This window comes from Mobula hypostoma, chromosome 2, assembly GCF_963921235.1.
Source record: "Mobula hypostoma chromosome 2, sMobHyp1.1, whole genome shotgun sequence".
NCBI classification, from domain to species: domain Eukaryota; kingdom Metazoa; phylum Chordata; class Chondrichthyes; order Myliobatiformes; family Myliobatidae; genus Mobula; species Mobula hypostoma.
In genome coordinates, this window is record NC_086098.1 from 28740297 (window position 1) to 28759987 (window position 19691).

Consider the following 19691-nt stretch of genomic DNA (forward strand, 5'->3'; position numbering starts at 1 on the left):
ACTCAACACCATCAAAAAGTTTCACAGCGCCTCTATCTTAAGTGCCAGCTTTTTTTTATATTACCTCTTCATCCTTTGTTCTCATAGAGACATACAGCAGAGAAATAAGCCTTAGTCATATGTCTCACCTCAACCATGCTCATGTTTGGATATGTTATGTCCAAATCCAAAATAACCCTGCCACAATGTGGTAAACCGTATATATATATATGTTGTAACTGTGTTACCTGTCTGGACATGCCCCTCTGCTGACTGCCCCTGTGGCTCCTCCCACAGACCCCTGAATAAAGATGATTTCACCCTGCTCCTCCTCCTCAGTCCAGGGGCAGATATTCAGCACGTTGGAAGTCATATTTTACTGTGAATAAAAGCCTTTCAGTATTTACCCTACTTCAGTCTTTTGGAGTAATTGAAGGCGCATCATACAAGGACTGCAGCAGTCCAGGAAGGATCTCACCATTAACCTTTTATTTATTGAGATGCAGCGCGGAGTAGGTCATCCAGCAGTCCCCTGATTTAATACGAGCCTAATCACGGGACAATTTACAATGACCAATTAATCTATCAACCGGAACTTCTTTCTTCTGTGTGAGGAAACTGGAGCACCCAGAGGAAACCCATGCAGTCACGGGGAGGACATACAAATTCCTTACTGGCAGCAGCAGCAATTGAATCCGGGTCGCCTGTTCTGTAAGACTAACCACTACGATACAGTGCTGCCCTCATGCACAATAAATATCAACCTTTCCTGCATTATTTACATTCTGTAAGTTAATGAATTAATATACAATACTTGCAAAATTTCAACCAGCAATAAACCTTAATGTGAGAACAATCACTGTTGGTGTTAGGTAGACACCAACACCATGTTAGTCTGGTACGGCAATTGACATTCTCTGGAACAAGCTAACATGCCGCATCCATCCCAGATCTTACCAGATAAGTTTCAGACTAGCTAGTGGACTAGCAATAGTCAGGGATTTATCTCGAATCTCTTTGATGTGTCACTTTTTCATGTAACTGTTTGTACATTCCAGATCTATTCCATTTGAAGAAAGAGTACGTACTGTTTTGGAATGGTTAAGTTTACCTGAGTCTGAAAGGTAACTTGATATTTAATTGCTAATTTCTAACAGCCTTTATAGACCTGTTATCTATCATTTGTTCACAATCTTATTTATCAAATGTGTTTGCTCCTTCCTTGACCACTGTGCCTAAGCTCTGATCCATCATTCATTCTGACTTCCTTGGCATCAGGTGTCCTCCAAAGAGAAAAAATTTCAAGATGTATATTGTGTACATTTCTCTGACATTAAATGTACCTATTGAAATCCTGCTCCAAGGCCTCTGTCCTCTTTGTGTACCCTTTCTTTGTATCTGTTTCCTTTCTCTCACCTTGTTTAACTTTCAAATCCAGCCCTTCCTGCTATATCATAATGTACCATAAGTTTTATAGTATAGATATAGGCCCCTCAGCCCACTTAGTCTGCACTGATCATCAAGAACCCAATCATACTAATCCTACACTATTTCTTCCTGTATTTCTCATTTTTTCCAGGATTCTGCTGGTCACCTGTGCACAGATGGTAATTGATAGTGTCCAACCTGTACATCTTTGGTAGCTGAGAGGCAACAGCTCCCAGAGATCATGGACAGAACATGCAAACTGAAATCAAATCAAATCAAGTTTAATTATCATTCAACCACCACAGATGCAGCCAAACGAAACAAATTCAAGTCAGGCAGCACTGGAGCTTAAGTTTGAGCTTGCTGTCTGGGACTGTAAGGCACTAGCTCTGCAAGCTGTATCATAGATTCAGTCCTTCCCGGCCTGTGGTCCTAGATTTCCTATTCTTTCTCAGAACTTAATCTCAAAACCCTGGCATCTATTTCTTCCTGTGATCTGTGGAAGGATGATATCCTTTCAAAAGCTTTCAGAAGTTTAGTGCTCCATGCTCCGCTTAATATCACTCCATGAAGTGAAAGGAAAAGGAGAAAGTGATGAGAAAAGAATAGAAACAGGCTGAGAGTGAAGGAAAATATGGGAGATTTACAGACAGAATTAAAAAGGGTGGAACATCAGGAGTATTCACAGATATGTGAAAGAAAGTGAGACAGAGGGAAAAAAAGAACAATAAAAGGTTCACAGATAGAGATAACAATTGGGGGGGAGGGGAGAAGAGGGGAGAGTAGGGGGAGGGGGGGAGATGCACTGCCAGATACAGATTGTTAAGCTTTAAATCAGGGGTTCCCAACCTGGGGTCAATGGACCCTTCAGTTAGTGGTAGGGATCCATGGCATAAAATAGATTGGGAACACTCGCATTAAAGAATATATGAAATAATCAATATGATAGACTTGGGAAAGAATGATGCACGTTTGCAATTCTGTGAATAAAGCAGCAGGAATTGAAATAATTTACCAAAATTACCATTAAAATTAGCAATACCGGTTTGCTGAAAATCTTACTCATGGTTTACTTAATGTTTGATTTTGTTATATCAGGCCAGATTTTTACACCCTTTATTTTGATGAACCAGACCACGCAGGACATAATTCCGGCCCTGGCAGTGGTGAAGTAAGTTAATGTTTTTTGAATTAACTCTTTAAAATAAGATTTATTACCTATTTTACAAAATGCCTACTTAGTTTTCATGTATTTTTTCTTAGATCTATACTTGTAAACTTGCTTCTTTGCTTTTATTATAAGTTCAAAGTTCAAAGTAAATTTATTATCAAAGTCCATATATGTCACCATATACATCCCTGAGATTCTTTTCCTCATGGGCATACTCAATAAATCCAATAGACATAACAGAATCAATAAAAGACCACGCCAACAGTGTGGAACAGATGACAGACTGTACAAATACAAAAAGAAAGAAAGAAAAATAAATAATATTAATAATTGAGGTTGATAGACTCTTGGTTGATCAGGACATGAAGGGATACGGCGGGTGGGGGGGAAGGCAGGAGACTGGGGCTGAGAGGAAAATTGGATCAGCTATGATGAAGTGGTGCAGCAGACTTGATGGGCCGAATGGCCTAATTCTGCTCCTATATCTTACGGTCCTTTAGTAAATAAATAAGCAATAATATTAAAATTTGACATATCAAAATTAGATACAGTACTTTGACTCCTTGCTTACTGTTGCTGATTGCTAGATAACCAGAATAGATTTTGTTCTTGGAGTAAAGCAGGTTTTGGACGAATGATACACACATTATGGTATGGAGTTGTCTTTATACATGCGTCTTCTCATCAGATACTGCATATATTATCTTGATCAACATCACAGTTTGTGATGGACCATTGACATTAATCCTGACACTGTCCGTTGTCAGCTGAAGTTGAGATATTTAATTCACATCTTCTTCTGGGATATCAATTCATCACCATTGATTTAAACCTTCTCTTGAAAATAAAACGCAGTTGCCCTTTTCTCCTTTTCTTCAGCAGTGTTCAATATCTAGACACATCAGGAGGAAATTCCCACTTTTAGAACAGCCTAACTTAGAGTTTGTTTGGAAAAAATCAAGGTACTGTCAATGCTGGCTATTTTATTAACTTCCCACCCACATTAAAAATCATTCAGCTGTTGAAATCCATTGTGCAGATCCTGGATATTTAATTAAACATTGATGACCCATTGGTAAAATTCATCCTGGTGTTACATGGCTTTTCTGAGACATGTTATCTTCCAGCTTGTCACTTCCTGGTATTGAAGTGAATTAATAAAGGAAAGGAAGAAAGGTTAGAAATCAAAGATTTGTATGGATACTTACTTCATTCCAAGAAGGACAAAGGTGGCAGGTTCTGACATAAGCATCTAGAACCACTGTGGCAGTTTCAAAAATAAGGGGATGTCACTTAGGATTGAATAGAGGAGAAATGTCTTTGTGCAACTTTTGGTGAATCTTTGGAATTCTTAACTGTGGATGTCTAGGTATTGAATTTATTCAAAAAAGATATTGATAGATTTCTTGACTTCAAAGGATGCTACAGGGAAATGGCATTAAGGTTATAAATTAGCCATGATCTTGATGGATGAAGGGCCAGATGCCTTCCTCCTACCTGTAGTTCTGTGCTGATGCTCATTTCAGAATTGCTTGGTTCTGAATAAACCTCATACAAGCCGATAGACGAGAAATAAATCATTTACTCTCAGAGTGAGTTCATTTTGCTTCCTTTAATAAAAAAAATTACCTCATTTTTCAGGTGGTTGAAGCTTTGCAGTTGGTTGATCGGATTGTAGGAATGTTGATGGACGAGCTTAAAAAGAGGAACTTGCATAAATGTGTGAACCTCATCATTGTAGCAGATCACGGTATGAGCTTTTAAGTGTTGCTTTCTGCCAAAGCAAAACATGTAGTCAGAATAAAGATTTTACTAAAATAAAAGTTTTAAAAGAGATTAATACAGTGTTGATAGCAAAACTGCATCAACTTACATACTTAATTTTACAATTCTGAGGGCACATTACTACTGTAAGTAGTATGAACTGTTCTGTACAAATGTACTCAAACCTAATTAAATAACTATCCATTAAATAAATTAAATATTCAAAAGAATAAAATAGCATCTTAGCTGAGCAGTTCATATCACTATGGTGATGTACTGCCAAGTTCAGATATGTACACATAAATATGGAAGTCCTGGACAGGCTGATAGAAATTCTCCTGATTACAACCCAGCATAAAACTCTTGAACAAGCAACACACATCAAAGTTGCTGGTGAACGCAGCAGGCCAGGCAGCATCTATAGGAAGAGGCGCAGTCGACGTTTCAGGCCGAGACCCTTCGTCAGGACTAACTGAAGGAAGAGTGAGTAAGGGATTTGAAAGCTGGAGGGGGAGGGGGAGATGCAAAATGATAGGAGAAGACAGGAGGGGGAGGGATGGAGCCGAGAGCTGGACAGGTGATAGGCAGAAGGGGATACGAGAGGATCATGGGACAGGAGGTCCGGGAAGAAAGACGGGGGGGGGGGTGACCCAGAGGATGAGCAAGAGGTATATTCAGAGGGACAGAGGGAGAAAAAGGAGAGTGAGAGAAAGAATGTGTGCATAAAAAAGAGTAACAGATGGGGTACGAGGGGGAGGTGGGGCCTAGCGGAAGTTAGAGAAGTCAATGTTCATGCCATCAGGTTGGAGGCTACCCATACGGAATATAAGGTGTTGTTCCTCCAACCTGAGTGTGGCTTCATCTTTACAGTAGAGGAGGCCGTGGATAGACATGTCAGAATGGGAATGGGATGTGGAATTAAAATGTGTGGCCACTGGGAGATCCTGCTTTCTCTGGCGGACAGAGCGTAGATGTTCAGCAAAGCGGTCTCCCAGTCTGCGTCGGGTCTCACCAATATATAAAAGGCCACATCGGGAGCACCGGACGCAGTATATCACCCCAGTCGACTCACAGGTGAAGTGATGCCTCACCTGGAAGGACTGTTTGGGGCCCTGAATGGTGGTAAGGGAGGAAGTGTAAGGGCATGTGTAGCACTTGTTCCGCTTACACGGATAAGTGCCAGGAGGGAGATCAGTGGGGAGGGATGGGGGGGACGAATGGACAAGGGAGTTGTGTAGGGAGCGATCCCTGCGGAATGCAGAGAGAGGGGGGGAGGGAAAGATATGCTTAGTGGTGGGATCCCGTTGGAGGTGGCGGAAGTTACGGAGAATAATATGTTGGACCCGGAGGCTGGTGGGGTGGTAGGTGAGGACCAGGGGAACCCTATTCCTAGTGGGGTGGTGGGAGGATGGAGTGAGAGCAGATGTACGTGAAATGGGGGAGATGCGTTTAAGAGCAGAGTTGATAGTGGAGGAAGGGAAGCCCCTTTCTTTAAAAAATGAAGACATTTCCCTCGTCCTAGAATGAAAAGCCTCATCCTGAGAGCAGATGTATATAAACTCTTGAGGTTGTTCTTGGACATCTGTTCTTAAGGATCTCCAAAAGTACCATTCTGGCACAGGTGGCTTTTCAAATCTGTAACTTGTTTTCTTCAAACATTTGTTAAGCTGTCCCAGCAGGAAAACGCCACCACTTGTGGTCAGAGGGATTTTAGATGTGCTATTTTTCACATGAGCTATTTCTCTGCCTTAATAATTGATGCACTCATTCTCTGTACCACATTGAATTCCAAAAGATACTGTTTCTATGCTATTGTACTGTAAATTATTGATGTGGAAATCCAAAAATTCAGATGTAAATGTTTGGACTAGAAATTCACCCAGATGTGGGTTTACACACCAGAGCTGGTCAGGTGTGATATATTGTAGGCTGCTTATCGTGGACCTCTCCCATTAAAACCAATGGAACCAAATGTTAGAAGGGGAAGGAATCAAATGGCTTATATGATTAATTGCTTGTCCGTCATATCCGACGAAGGCAGCGAAACCTGCATGGAAGAGTTTTTTAAATGGAAAAGCCATTCCACTTTCTTGACCTCGGAAGATCAGGTCCAGTGGTTTGAGTAGTCATCACAACTGGGGTCTTCCTTGGTTTCAGTGGATGACCATGACTTCTTCTGTGTGCTCTCCGTGAAAGGTGGACCCGGCTTCCTGGCCCTTTGAATCTCACTGTTGATCTCATCCACCTAGTCCACCAGAAATGAGTCCTGATGAAGGGTCTCGGCCTGAAGCGTCGACTGCACCTCTTCCTACAGATGCTGCTTGGCCTGCTGTGTTCACCAGCAACTTTGATGTGTGTTGCTTGAATTTCCAGCATCTGCAGAATTCCTGTTGTTTGCCACCAGAAATGAGTTGTTTTGCTAGGACGGGCATGTCCCTCTCTCACTGGGGTGAGGCCTGTCAGCTACACTTCACCTATTTTCTTCCACCTGTCGAAGCGGTGTACCGGGGTGTGGCCGCTGTTGCATGCGAACAGCTGCATGGAGCCACAGTTGAGAGCCGAGTGTTTGGTGGCTCATATAAAGCAATAGGAAATGTCACAGGTTCTGTTGACCTCCTAGTACAAGCTTCTGCTGGAGAGTTAAAATTGTAAAAGTTAACTTACTAATTGTTAATTATTTGTTTGTTTATTTATTTATTTATTGAGGTGCGGCACAGAATAGGCCCTTCCTGCCCTTCAAGCCACGCCTCCCAGCAATCCCCTGATTTAGTCCTAGGCTAATCATGAGACAACTTACAATGACCAATTAACCTACAAGCTGGTAGGTCTTTGGTCTGTGGGAGGAAAGCACGAGGTCATGGGGAAAACGTACAAACAGACAGCAGCGGGAAATGAACCTGGGTCGCCGGTGCTGTAAAGCTTTGTGCTAACCACTACGCCACTGTGCGTTAGGTGGTGATCCTAAAGAATAATGTAACTGACATTTTGAAAAAATTAATTTTCCAAGAATAACATCTAGATTGACATTTTGTTTGTTGCTGTATTACTGCAATCAATGCAGACAATATTCTTGGAAAATTAGCCCTTTCATTTAGAAACTTTACATTTAAAAAACTAGATTTGAATTGAGTAAGATGTTACAATGATTTTTCATTGATTTTTTAATATATATTCCAGGTATGGAAAATACTTACTGTGATCAAACTGAGTTTATGACAAACTACTTTGACAGTGTAAAGAATTTACATGTTTATAGTGGTCCGGCTGCTCGCATCCGAGCCAAAAAAGTTCCAGAGGATTATTTGAAATGTAAGTACTTTTAATAAATATAAACAGGATATGTTAAAATCACAGATTTATGTACAAAATAATCAGTCATAACATCTATAGAAACAGAACTTAAGTTGTCCATCTGCTCTGCCATTCAGAAAGATCATGCTTAATCTTTTTCCTTAACATTGCTTTCTTGTATCATATTCTTCAATTATTTTTAACCCCTGACTTGAGTGTACTTCATCACTCTGCTCCCACGTACACTTTACACAGAGAATTCCAAAGACTGTTCTTCCCAACCATGCCCTAGATAGCTGACTCCATATTTTGAAATTGAACCCCTGGTTCCAGACACTCCAGTCAGGGGAAGCATTATTCCTGCATTTACCCTGTCAAGGCCTGCGATAACCACCTCTCATTCACTCAAGCTCTGAAGCCTGAAGATCTGTTCTGCTTAATTTTTCCTCAAAGGATAGAAACACATCCCAGGAATCGTTCTGGCGAATCTTTGCACATTTTTATTTTGCAACTGTATCTTTCCTTAGGTAGGGAAGCCAGACCTGCACAATATTCCTAGTGTGGCCTCACCTGGGCCATATATAACCGAACAAAGTATTTCTACTTTTGTACTTTACAAAAAGGTCAAAGTAAAATTGGCCTCTCTAATTGCTTGTTGTACTTACAGTAATTTGCATATAAAGACACTCATAACCTCTTGAACACCGATATCTTTCAATTTGTCACTGTTTAAAATATTCAGCCTTTATATTTTTCTACTAAAGCGGAAGACCTCACTGTTTTTGGCATTAAATTCCATCTTAACTTCCATCCCCTCAGCTTGTCTGTTTTTCCTTGAAGCCTCTTTGCATCCTTTTCACAGCTTACATTGATATCCAGCTCTGTGCTGCTAGCAGGCTTGGATATCTATTTGACCTAGTCCCTTAATACAGGTCATTGACATACATGGTGTACAGCTGCATCCCTAGCACTGACCCCCATGGCACCACACTAGTCACAGCCTCTCAAGACAAAAATGTAAAGTCAAATGTTTATTCCTACTCTCTGTTTGGTCTCCATTAACCAATCTGAAATCCATGCCGATTGTGTCCAGTACCATGTGATGTAAAATTACTTGATAAATCCTTGCGCAACACCCCATCGGACTCTTTTTGAAACTCCAAAATAACCAATTACTTTCCTATTTTCAATTCTGATAGTTGCAAACTCAAAAAAAAATCAAATCAATTTACCAAATTTCACGAACCTATTCTGTGCTTGAAGGCGGAAGTCATACTGCTGTTTGGGGAATAGCCCACTGGCCATTGGGAGGAGGCAATTGAGGAGGTCTCTTGTAATAAAAACAATTATTTGCTATGGACAGAGTAGTGACACTCTTCACAGTGTTCTTTCGAACTGGCAATGATTGCCCCTCAATCTACTATTTCTTTCAGCTCCTCGTTCATATTAGAAGTAAATTAAAAGTTCAAAGTACATTTTATTATCAAGGTACATACATGTCACCATATACAACCCTGAGAGTCACTTTCTTGAGGGCATACTCAACAAATCTATAGAATAGTGACAATAACAAGATCAATAAAAGATCAACCAGAGTGCAGAAGAGAACTGTGCAAACGCAAATATAAAAAGATAAATAACGAGGACATAAAAATAACAAGATAAAGGGTCCTTAAAGTGAGATCATTGGTTGTGGGAACAATCTCAATTAGACCCATTCTACAATATTTCTGGGAAATTTCTTGCATCTTTCAAGATGGACAACATAAAATTTTTGTATCATTTCTCCGACATTTCTTTACTCTCTCTATAAATCCTCTTACTTAGTCCATAAAAGACCTACATTGATTTCTGTCACTGTTTTACTTTCCGTGTATTGATGAAAGCTGCAGAAGACACAAGTGAAGTGCTAAGATGAGAAAGATAAAACAAATTTGTCAAAAGTATTAATTATATAACAATTAATTATGGTCATGTTTTTCCTAATTTATTTACTATACTCTTTATTCTGTTTCAAATGTAACATCTCCCACGTCGTGAGGGATATTTTCTGTTCTTTGGGCTCCTGAGAGTTTGAGCCAAGGGTCACAAGTTGCAATACAGCATGCACTATTAGTGATGGGGCAAGAGGGCAGAACTTTCATGTTCCACCAGTTTTTTGTGGAATTACGACAAGGATTTGTTTCTTTTCCAGTTGATGCAGAAGGAATTGTTCAGAGCCTTTCTGTAAGTAATAGAACATTTCAATATTTTGTAAACATTTAGCTGGATTTTGCAAGGAAATGCCATTAAGTTCAGCATATTTCCACATATGTGAAAGCTTGCATTTGCTGGCTGTTGCTCACAAGGTATTTCAGTTCAGTTGGAACTGAACCTCCCATGGATCAAAGGGTAGAGTACAATATTGCACTTATCCTCACAAACCCATTTGAAGAACTTGTCTTCAAATGTGACATGACTCAAGAGAGTTTTCTTACTCTGATTTCAATGGAGGTGAATTGCAAGGGAACTAAGATCAGCACTTTTAGTTGTTTTTTTTTGCATTCCTTTTAAATTAATTACACTGTAACTTAAAGCATTTTTAACAATCTAATTTACCTTCCTAGTTTGGAATGATTTGTGATATAAGACAATTTAGAAAAAATTATTGTAGTTTTGTAAACCTGACAGCTGGCCAAGTTGGGATCTTGTGGGAATGATTCGCCCAGCTGTCAAAAATTAATTTAGTATTTCCATGTGAAGAGCTTGTTTAATATTGCTGGTGTTAATATGTAGCTTCTTCCTGATTACCATTGTGGTATTGTCCTTTTCCATTTCCCCTCTCCTGATTCATCTCCTTTTACTTACAATTTTTCCAGATGTCATTTGTGATTTACATGTCGTCACTTGGCTTTTACCAGATCAAAGACATCCCCCTACATCCATCCTCCAATCTCTTCTCGGCAACTTAAAGCATGGTTGAATGGTTCAAGAATTCCATTTAATATCAGAGAATGTATACACTATACAACCTGAAACTTTTACTCTTCACAAACATCCATGAAACAGAAGAAAAAACCCCAAAGAAGGAATGACAGAAAAATGTTAGAACCCCAAAGCTCTCCCCTCCCACTCCAACACACAAGAAGCAGCAAAGCATCTACCCTGCCCTCCCCCTCCCCCTTCCCTCTCTCCCTTCCCCTTCTTCCCCCCCCACCTTCCTGCTTCAGCAAACACACTACCCATCACGCAAGCAATAGGAAACTCCCAAGGAGACCATGATCTGGAGTCCATCAAAAACCATTGTTCATCCCAACACTTCGACATAGGCTCTCCTTTTCACTAACAAAGGAGAGAGGGATCACTCCTGCCACATCGAGAGGGAGAACAACAGCTCGCTGCTTTGATGTTAAAGTCTGCACTGTCACTTATTTCAATAGCATCATACCCTGCTGGCTGGTTTCTTAATTTCTCCTGGGTAAAGGGTCATTGACTTGAAATCTTAACTATGAAAATGTTACTCTTTGTAAATGGTGGTTAACCTGCCGAGAATTCCAGCATTCCCTGCTTTTATTTCAGATTTACAGTATTTGGTAAACACATTAATAAGGCAGCACTAAAAAACAAGTAGAATTATATGAAGTGATAAATGACTTGTCTTCATCAAATGACATCATAAAGCAGCTTAAAATTAATATAATTTAGACCACAGGAGACAATTTTTTTAAGCAGCAAACAATCTGCTCCCTATGGAAACATTTTTCTTTCATGGTATAAAATGTATACATTCAATGTGTTCAAGGATGTAATGTTGAGACTTTAATGTTGACACTGGTGAGGCCTCACTTCGAGTATTGTGAGCAGTTTTAAGCCCCTTATGTGCTGAAACTGAAGAGGGTTCAAAGGAGGTTCATGAAAATGATTCTAGAATTGAACAGTTTGCCATATGAAGAGAGTTTTATGACTTGGGCCTGTATTCTCTGGAAGTCAGAGGAATGAGTGGTGGCCTAATTGAAACCTATCGATTAGTGAAAGACCTTGAGAGTGTCAATGTGGAGAGGATGTTTCCTATGGTGGGACAGCCAAAGCCCTGAGGGAACAGCCTCAGAATAGAGGAGTGTCCTTTTAGAACAGAGATAAAGAGGAATTTCTTCAGCCAGAGAGCAGTGAATCTGTGGAATTTGTTGCCACAGGCAGCTGGGGAGGCCAAGTCTGTATGTATATTTATGGCAGAGGTTGATAGATTCTTGATTGGTCAGGGCATGAAGAGATACAGGGGTGGGGCGGGGAGGCAGGAGATTGGGGCTGAGAGGAAAATTGGATCAGCCATGGTGAAATGGTGGAGCAGACTCGATGGGCCAAATGGCCTAATTCTGCTCCTATATGTTATGGTCTTATAAAAGCAAACAGGATTTATTATAATAACAAAATGTATTAAAAATAAAGTTAACATTTTTTTCTAATACCTATTTAATACTCCTTTAGTGCAGATTCTCCAACCAGCATTTTATACCTTATATGGCATATGAGCTGCCAAAACGTTTCCACTATGCCAACAACAGAAGGATAAGTAAGGAGGTCCATCTGTACTTGGATAAGCAATGGCAGGCTGCACGGTATGTCATTTTATTTAGTCATGGTGTTTTCACCTCTCTCCAATTTCTACTGTTCGGTTATCTGTAATGGAAACAAAGAATTGTACCATTTTTTCCCTTCTCTTTCCTGATTTTTCCCATGTAGACAGTATCTTGTTAGAACTCTTACAACATTCTAGCAGTGTGAAATAATATTTCATTAGTAGTGCCGTTCTACCTCCTGTTTCCCATTCTCCCGGTTGTCTTCCAGAATATGATAGTTTCATCCTTATTGATGTCCTATTTCTATCTAAATTTAAGCCATACCTTACTGGTAGCAAATCATTTCTCTCCACACTTTTGTTTAGAATGTTCTTGACATTTATCTTCTTCTTCTTGGCCCCTAAGCTCCTAGTGGAGCATCGGCCATGTATAACCTCCCACCTCCATCATCAAAGTCAATGGTATGGTTGGAGTTTATCTATGTTTCTGTAATCCCTTATATCCACTGTACGGGGGATTGGGCTCTACAGCTTCACCCCAGCCTTCTGTTTCCGCCTTTCATGACAGGGATATAGAAACATAGAAAACCTACAGCACAATACAGGCCCTACAACCCACAAAGTTGTGCCGAACATGTCCCTACCTTAGAAATTACTAGGCTTACCTATAGCCCTCTATTTTTCTGAGCTCCATGTACCTATCCAAAAGTCTCTTAAAAAACCCTATCGTATCTGCCTCCACCAGAATTGCCGGCAGCCCATTCCACGCACTCACCACTCTCTGAGTGAAAAACTTAACCCTGACATCTCCTCTGTACCTACTCCCCAGCACCTTAAACCTGTGTCCTCTTGTGGCAGCCATTTCAGCCCTGGGAAAAAGCCTCTGACTATCCACACGATCAATGCCTCTCATCTTATATACCTCTATCAGTTCACCTCTCATCCTCCGTTGCCCCAAGGAGAAAAGGCTGAGTTCACTCAATCTGTTCTCATAAGGCATGCTCCCCAATCCAGGCAACATCCTTGTAGGGTTGGGCTTTGAAAGACTAGATATTTATCTGATGCCACTCTGATTTTCCGGAATGTTGAGATGCTTTGTTCTCTAATATTCTCATTCATACTTTATTCAACTTTAGGTTTTAATTCTAAGTTCTTAATAGCCTGCTTCTTTCTCAGTATTTATCTCTAATAAACCTTCAACATATCTTCTAATAAATGTATCAGAGCCACAGGTTCATACAGCACAAAAACAGGCACTTCAGCTCACCATGTCCATGCTGACCTAACACATCTATACTAATTCCATTTTCCAGTATCTGGTCTGTAGTCTTCTGCATATTAGCAATTAAAATGCATGCCTAGGTATTTCCTAATTATTGTGGGAGGACCTGCATTTACCATCCACTCAGGCAGTACTTTCCAGATTCCAACCACCATCTCGGTGAAAGAGTTCTTTGTCAAATTTCCAATTGACCCGCTAACACTTATCCTCAACCTATACCCTTGAACTGCAAATACTTATCCTAAACCTATACCCTCAAACCTGTTAGCACTTATCCTAAACCTATGCCCTCTATTTTTAGATATCTCTGGTATAGGGAAACATTTCCTATTTTCTATCTTTGCTAGGTTCCTCATAATCTTGTATATGTGTCTGATCCCCTCTCAGTCACCTCTGCTCCAAGGAGAACAAGCCCAGCCTATGCAATCTCTCTTAGGAACTGAAACTCTCCATCACAGACAAGATCATGGTGAATTTTCTCTTCAGCCCCTGTGCTGCAATCACATTTTCCTTAAATAACAACCAGAATTCTACATAGCACCCCATAAAACCTAGTCTATGTTTTATAATAATATATTAATCATATTCTCTCTATCTGGCAATAAACCGAGGCATTTCTCATCCAGTGCTAGATTGTGAACGTACTGTCTCTGTAAAGAATTGAATTGAACTGACTTTATTTCTTACATCCTTCACATACATGAGGAGTAAAAATCTTTACGTTACATCTCCATCTGAATGTGCAATGTGCAAATTATAATAAATAGTATGTACAGTAAGATATACAACAGAACAGTTAATATAGCTTAGAAATACAATTGTATCAGCATTAATTAATCCATCGTTGATACGATCTGGGTTCCAGCAAGATTTATTGTTTGCAATAGCTATCTCTTATGCGGGTTATTAGAGAGATAAGACATTATTTGAAATTGTATATCAAAACCGGCAAATAAAAATTCTTCCTCTGTTTTTAGAATCCCTCGCCCTGCATCCCCACCCCCACCAACCCACTACCACTAACAACTTTCTGTTTCTATTCTTGAATCCAATCTCCTCAGTTGCCTTTTGCTCCGCAGTTGTGCAGTATATATTTTGAGTTTTGGGCATTGTTATTTCCTGAAGTGCATGTGTTGTTATCTGAAACATTTAGAAATAATTTCAGCTACATCCATACTCCGTCAGTTGGTTCATGGTGCTGTATGACACTCCAAAGGGAAGAATCTTTAACTGATGGTAAATAGTATCATCAATATATTGTTTGAAAAATTCTTGTTAAGAATTTAAAAAAATGAAACTATGGATTATAGTTCTCTGGGTTCCCCCCACATCCCAAAGATGTGTGTATTGGTAGGTTACCTGTCCATTATAAGTAGCACCTAGTGTACAGATGAATGGTAGAATCTGGGGGAAGTTCATGGTAGGGTGGGGAGAGCTAAAGTGGTAAGAGTGTAGAATTATTATAAATGGTGTAGACTTGGTGGGATGAGAGGTCACTGTCTGTGCCATCTATGATTCTTCAGCATTATTACTGTAATGTAGGTCATTAATTATTCACCACTATCTCAATTAAATAATAAGGCTGAAAAATGTAAAAGGAATCTTGATTTTGGTTTGGTCATTTGGAGAGGTGTCTTAATGACATGTAAAATGATTGATGGCATCAAAGAGGATATGAGTTGAGAGTTAGGGGGCAAAAGTTTAGGGGTAACATGAGGGGAAACTTCTTTACTCAGAGAGTGGTAGCTGTGTGGAACGAGCTTCCAGCAGAAGTGGTAGAGGCAGGTTTGATATTGTCATTTAAAGTTAAATTGGATAGGTATATGGACAGGAAAGGAATGGAGGGTTATGGGCTGAGTGCAGGTCGGTGGGACTAGGTGAGAGTAAGCATTCGGCACGGACTAGAAAGGCCGAGATGGCCTGTTTCTGTGCAGTAATTGTTATATAGTTATTGTTAACAGTTTCAGAAACAGGTCATAATCTTAAATCAGAAAATTATGAGAAAGGAAGGAAACCATTCTGCGTTTAAGATAGTTGAGCAAGATATTGAGTGCACATGGAACGGAAGGCAAAGGAGATGGCAGCAATCCATATTCTAATATTTAAAATTTAATGATTTTCATGTTAGTATCATTACTCTGTTGCAAGTTCAGGCCTTTGAGAAAGTTTTAATACATAGCAAGCCATTTTGCAATTGTTACCATTCGATATAAAATATTACAAAAAGCTGCATTTCAAACTTGGTTATCATGTAAAAGGAAACTGAAATTACACTTTCGTAAGTGTGTCTGCATGCCAGGAAACAACATTTAAATGAAAGTTCCACATTAAACATTGCATGAAAGCAGTGTCTAATTGTTGAGGTTGTACTAATTAATAATGCTCTGTTGGAATGTAACATTAACCAAAGACCTGTCTGCTCTTTCCTAAGGGTGTAAAAAAAAATCCCAATGGGAAAGTACCAAAGAAACATAGAAACATAGAAAATAGGTGCAGGAGTAGGCCATTCGGCTCTTTGAGCCTACACCGCCATTCAGTATGATCATGGCTGATCATCCAACTCAGAACTCTGTACCAGCCTTCCCTCCATACCCCCGATCCCTTTAGCCACAAGGGCCATATCTAACTCCCTCTTAAATATAGCCAATGAACTGGCCTCAACTGTTTCCTGTGGCAGAGAATTCCACAGATTCACCACTCTCTGTGTGAAGAAGTTTTTCCTAATCTCGGTCCTAAAAGGCTTCCCCTTTATCCTTAAACTGTGACCTCTTGTTCTGGACTTCCCCAACATCGGGAACAATCTTCCTGCATCTAGCCTGTCCAATCCCTTTAGAATTTTATACATTTCAATAAGATCCGCCCTCAATCTTCTAAATTCCAATGAGTATAAGCCTAGTCGATCCAGTCTTTCATCATATGAAAGTCCTGGCATCCCAGGAATCAATCTGGTGAACCTTCTTTGTACTCCCTCTATGGCAAGAATGTCTTTCCTCAGATTAGGAGACCAAAACTGCACATTATACTCCAGGTGTGGTCTTACCAAGGCCTTGTGCAACTGCAGTAGTACCTCCCTGCTCCTGTACTCGAATCCTCTTGCTATGAATGCCAGCATACCATTCGCCTTTTTCACCGCCTGCTGTACCTGCATGCCCACTTTCAATGACTGGTGTATAATGACACCCAGGTCTTGTTGCACCTCCCCTTTTCCTAATCGGCTACCATTCAGATAATAATCTGTTTTCCTGTTTTTGCCACCAAAGTGGATAACCTCACATTTATCCACATTAAATTGCATCTGCCATGAATTTGCCCACTCACCTAACCTATCCAAGTCACCCTGCATCCTCCTCACAGCTAACACTGCCGCCCAGCTTCGTGTCATCCGCAAACTTGGAAATGGTGCATTTAATTCGCTCATCTAAGTCATTAATATATATTGTAAACAACTGGGGTCCCAGCAATGAGCCTTGCGGTACCCACTAGTCACTGCCTGCCATTCTGAAAAGGTCCCGTTTATTCCCACTCTTTGCTTCCTGTCTGCCAACCAATTCTCTATCCACATCAATACCATACCCCCAATACCATGTGCTCTAAGTCTGCACACTAATCTCCTGTGTTGGACCTTGTCAAAAGCCTTTTGAAAATCCAAATATACCACATCCACTGGTTCTCCCCTATCCACTCTACTAGTTACATCCTCAAAAGATTCTATGAGATTCGTCAGACATGATTTTCCTTTCACAAATCCATGCTGACTTTGTCCGATGATTTCACCGCTTTCCAAATGTGCTGTTATCACACCTTTGATAACTGACTCTAGAATTTTCCCCACCACCGATGTTAGGCTAACCGGTCTATAATTTCTCTCTCCCTCCTTTTTTAAAAAGTGGAGTTACATTAGCCACCCTCCAATCCTCAGGAACTAGTCCAGAATCTAAAGAGTTTTGAAAAATTATCACTAATGCATCCGCTATTTCTTGGGCTACTTCCTTTAGCACTCTGGGATGCAGACCATTTGGCCCTGGGGATTTATCTGCCTTTAATTCCTTCAATTTACCTAACACCACTTCCCTACTAACATGTATTTCCCTCAGTTCCTCCATCTCACTAGACCCTCTGTTCCCTACTATTTCCGGAAGATTATTTATGTCCTCATTAGTGAAGACAGAACAAAAGTAGATATTCAATTGGTCTGCCATGTCCTTGTTCCCCATAATCAATTCACCTGTTTCTGTCTGTAAGGGACCTACATTTGTCTTAACCAATCTTTTTCTTTTCACATATCTATAAAAGCTTTTACAGTCTGTTTTTATGTTCCCTGCCAGTTTTCTCTCATAATCTCTTTTCCCTTTCCTAATTAAGCCCTTTGTCCTCCTCTGCTGGACTCTGAATTTCTCCCAGTCGTCAGGTGAGCCACTTTTTCTGGCTAATTTGTGTGTTTCTTCTTTGGAATTGATACTATCCCTAATTTTCCTTGTTAGCCACGGGTGCACTACCTTCCCTGATTTATTCTTTTGCCAAACTGGAATGAACAATTGTTGTAGCTCATCCATGCAATCTTTAAATGCTTGCCATTGCATATCCACCGTCAACCCTTTAAGTATCATTTGCCAGCCTATCTTAGCTAATTCACGTCTCATACCTTCAAAGTTACCCTTCTTTAAGTTCAGAACCTTTGTTTCTGAATTAACTATGTCATTCTCCATCTTAATGAAGAATTCCACCATATTATGGTCACTCTTACCCAAGGGGCCTCTCACAATAAGATTGCTAATTAACCCTTCCTCATTGCTCAAAACCCAGTCCAGAATGGCCTGCTCTCCAGATGGTTCCTCGACATGTTGGTTCAAAAAACCATCCTGCATACATTCCAAGAAATCCTCTTCCTCAGCACCCTTACCAATTTGGTTTACTCAGTCTATATGTAGATTGAAGTCACCCATTATAAATGCTGTTCCTTTATTGCACGCATTTCTAATCTCCTGTTTAATGCCATCCCCAACCTCACTACTACTGTTAGGTGGCCTGTACACAATTCCCACCAGCGTTTTCTGCCCCTTAGTGTTATGCAGCTCTACCCATATCGATTCCACATCCTCCCGGCTAATGTCCTTCCTTTCTATTGCATTAATCTCCTCTTTAACTAGCAATGCTACCCCACCTCCTTTTCTTTCATGTCTATCCCTCCTGAATATTGAATATCCCTGAATGTTGAGCTCCCATCCTTGGTCACCCTGGAGCCATGTCTCTGTGATCCCAACTACATCATATTCATTAATAACAATCTGCACTTTTAATTTACCCACTTTGTTACGAATGCTCCTTGCATTGACACACAAAGCCTTCAGGCACGCTTTTACAACTCTCTTAGCCCTCATACAATTATGTTGAAAAGTGGCCCTTTTTGATACTTGCCCTGGATTTGCCGGCCTGCCACTTTTACTTTTCACCTTACTACTTTTTGCTTCTACCCTCATTTTACACCCCTCTGTCTCTCTGCACTTGTTCCCATCCCCCTGTTGTGAACTAACCTTCTCTCTCCTAGTCTCTTTAATTTAATTCCCACCCCCCCCCCGCAACCATTCTAGTTTAAAGTTACCTCAGTAGCCCTCGCAAATCTCCCTGCCAGGATATTGGTCCCCCTAGGATTCAAGTGTAACCCGTCCTTTTTGTACAGGTCACACCTGCGCCAAAAGAGGTCCTAATGATCCAAAAACTTGAATCTCTGCCCCCTGCTCCAATCCCTCAGCCACGCATTTATCCTCCACTTCATTGCATTCCTACTCTCACTGTCGCGTAGCACAGGCAGTAATCCCGAGATTCTTAACTTTTTCTTAACTCCCTATATTCTCCTTTCAGGACCTCTTCCGTTTTCCTACTATGTCATTGGTACCTATATGTACCACGACCTCTGGCTCCTCACCCTCCCACTTCAGGATATCTTGGACGCGATCAGAAATATCCCGGACCCTGGCACCAGGGAGGCAAACTACCATCCGGGTCTCTGGACTGCATCCACAGAATCGCCTATCTGACCCCCTTACTATCGAGTCACCTATTACTACTGCCCTCCTCTTCCTTTCCCTACCCTTCTGAGCTACAGGGCCGGGCTCTGTGCCGGAGGCACGGCCACTGTCACTTCCCCCGGGTAAGCTGTCCCCCCCAACAGTACTCAAACAGGAGTACCTATTGTCTTTTCTTTTTCAATCTTTTTATTAATT

The 19691-nt window shown here is 40.6% G+C and overlaps 1 protein-coding gene across 2 annotated transcripts in view; it reads left to right on the plus strand.

Moving 5' to 3' along the window:
* LOC134338749 (ectonucleotide pyrophosphatase/phosphodiesterase family member 3-like) overlaps positions 1-19691 on the plus strand; it is a 103550-nt gene that overhangs the window by 41718 nt on the left and 42141 nt on the right. For both annotated transcript variants that reach the window (XM_063034802.1, XM_063034795.1), the window contains 6 exons: positions 1038-1103; positions 2506-2578; positions 4220-4328; positions 7520-7651; positions 9828-9859; positions 12098-12228. In XM_063034802.1, the coding sequence (XP_062890872.1) occupies positions 1038-1103; positions 2506-2578; positions 4220-4328; positions 7520-7651; positions 9828-9859; positions 12098-12228 (543 nt within the window). The remainder of the gene's footprint in view (positions 1-1037; positions 1104-2505; positions 2579-4219; positions 4329-7519; positions 7652-9827; positions 9860-12097; positions 12229-19691) is intronic.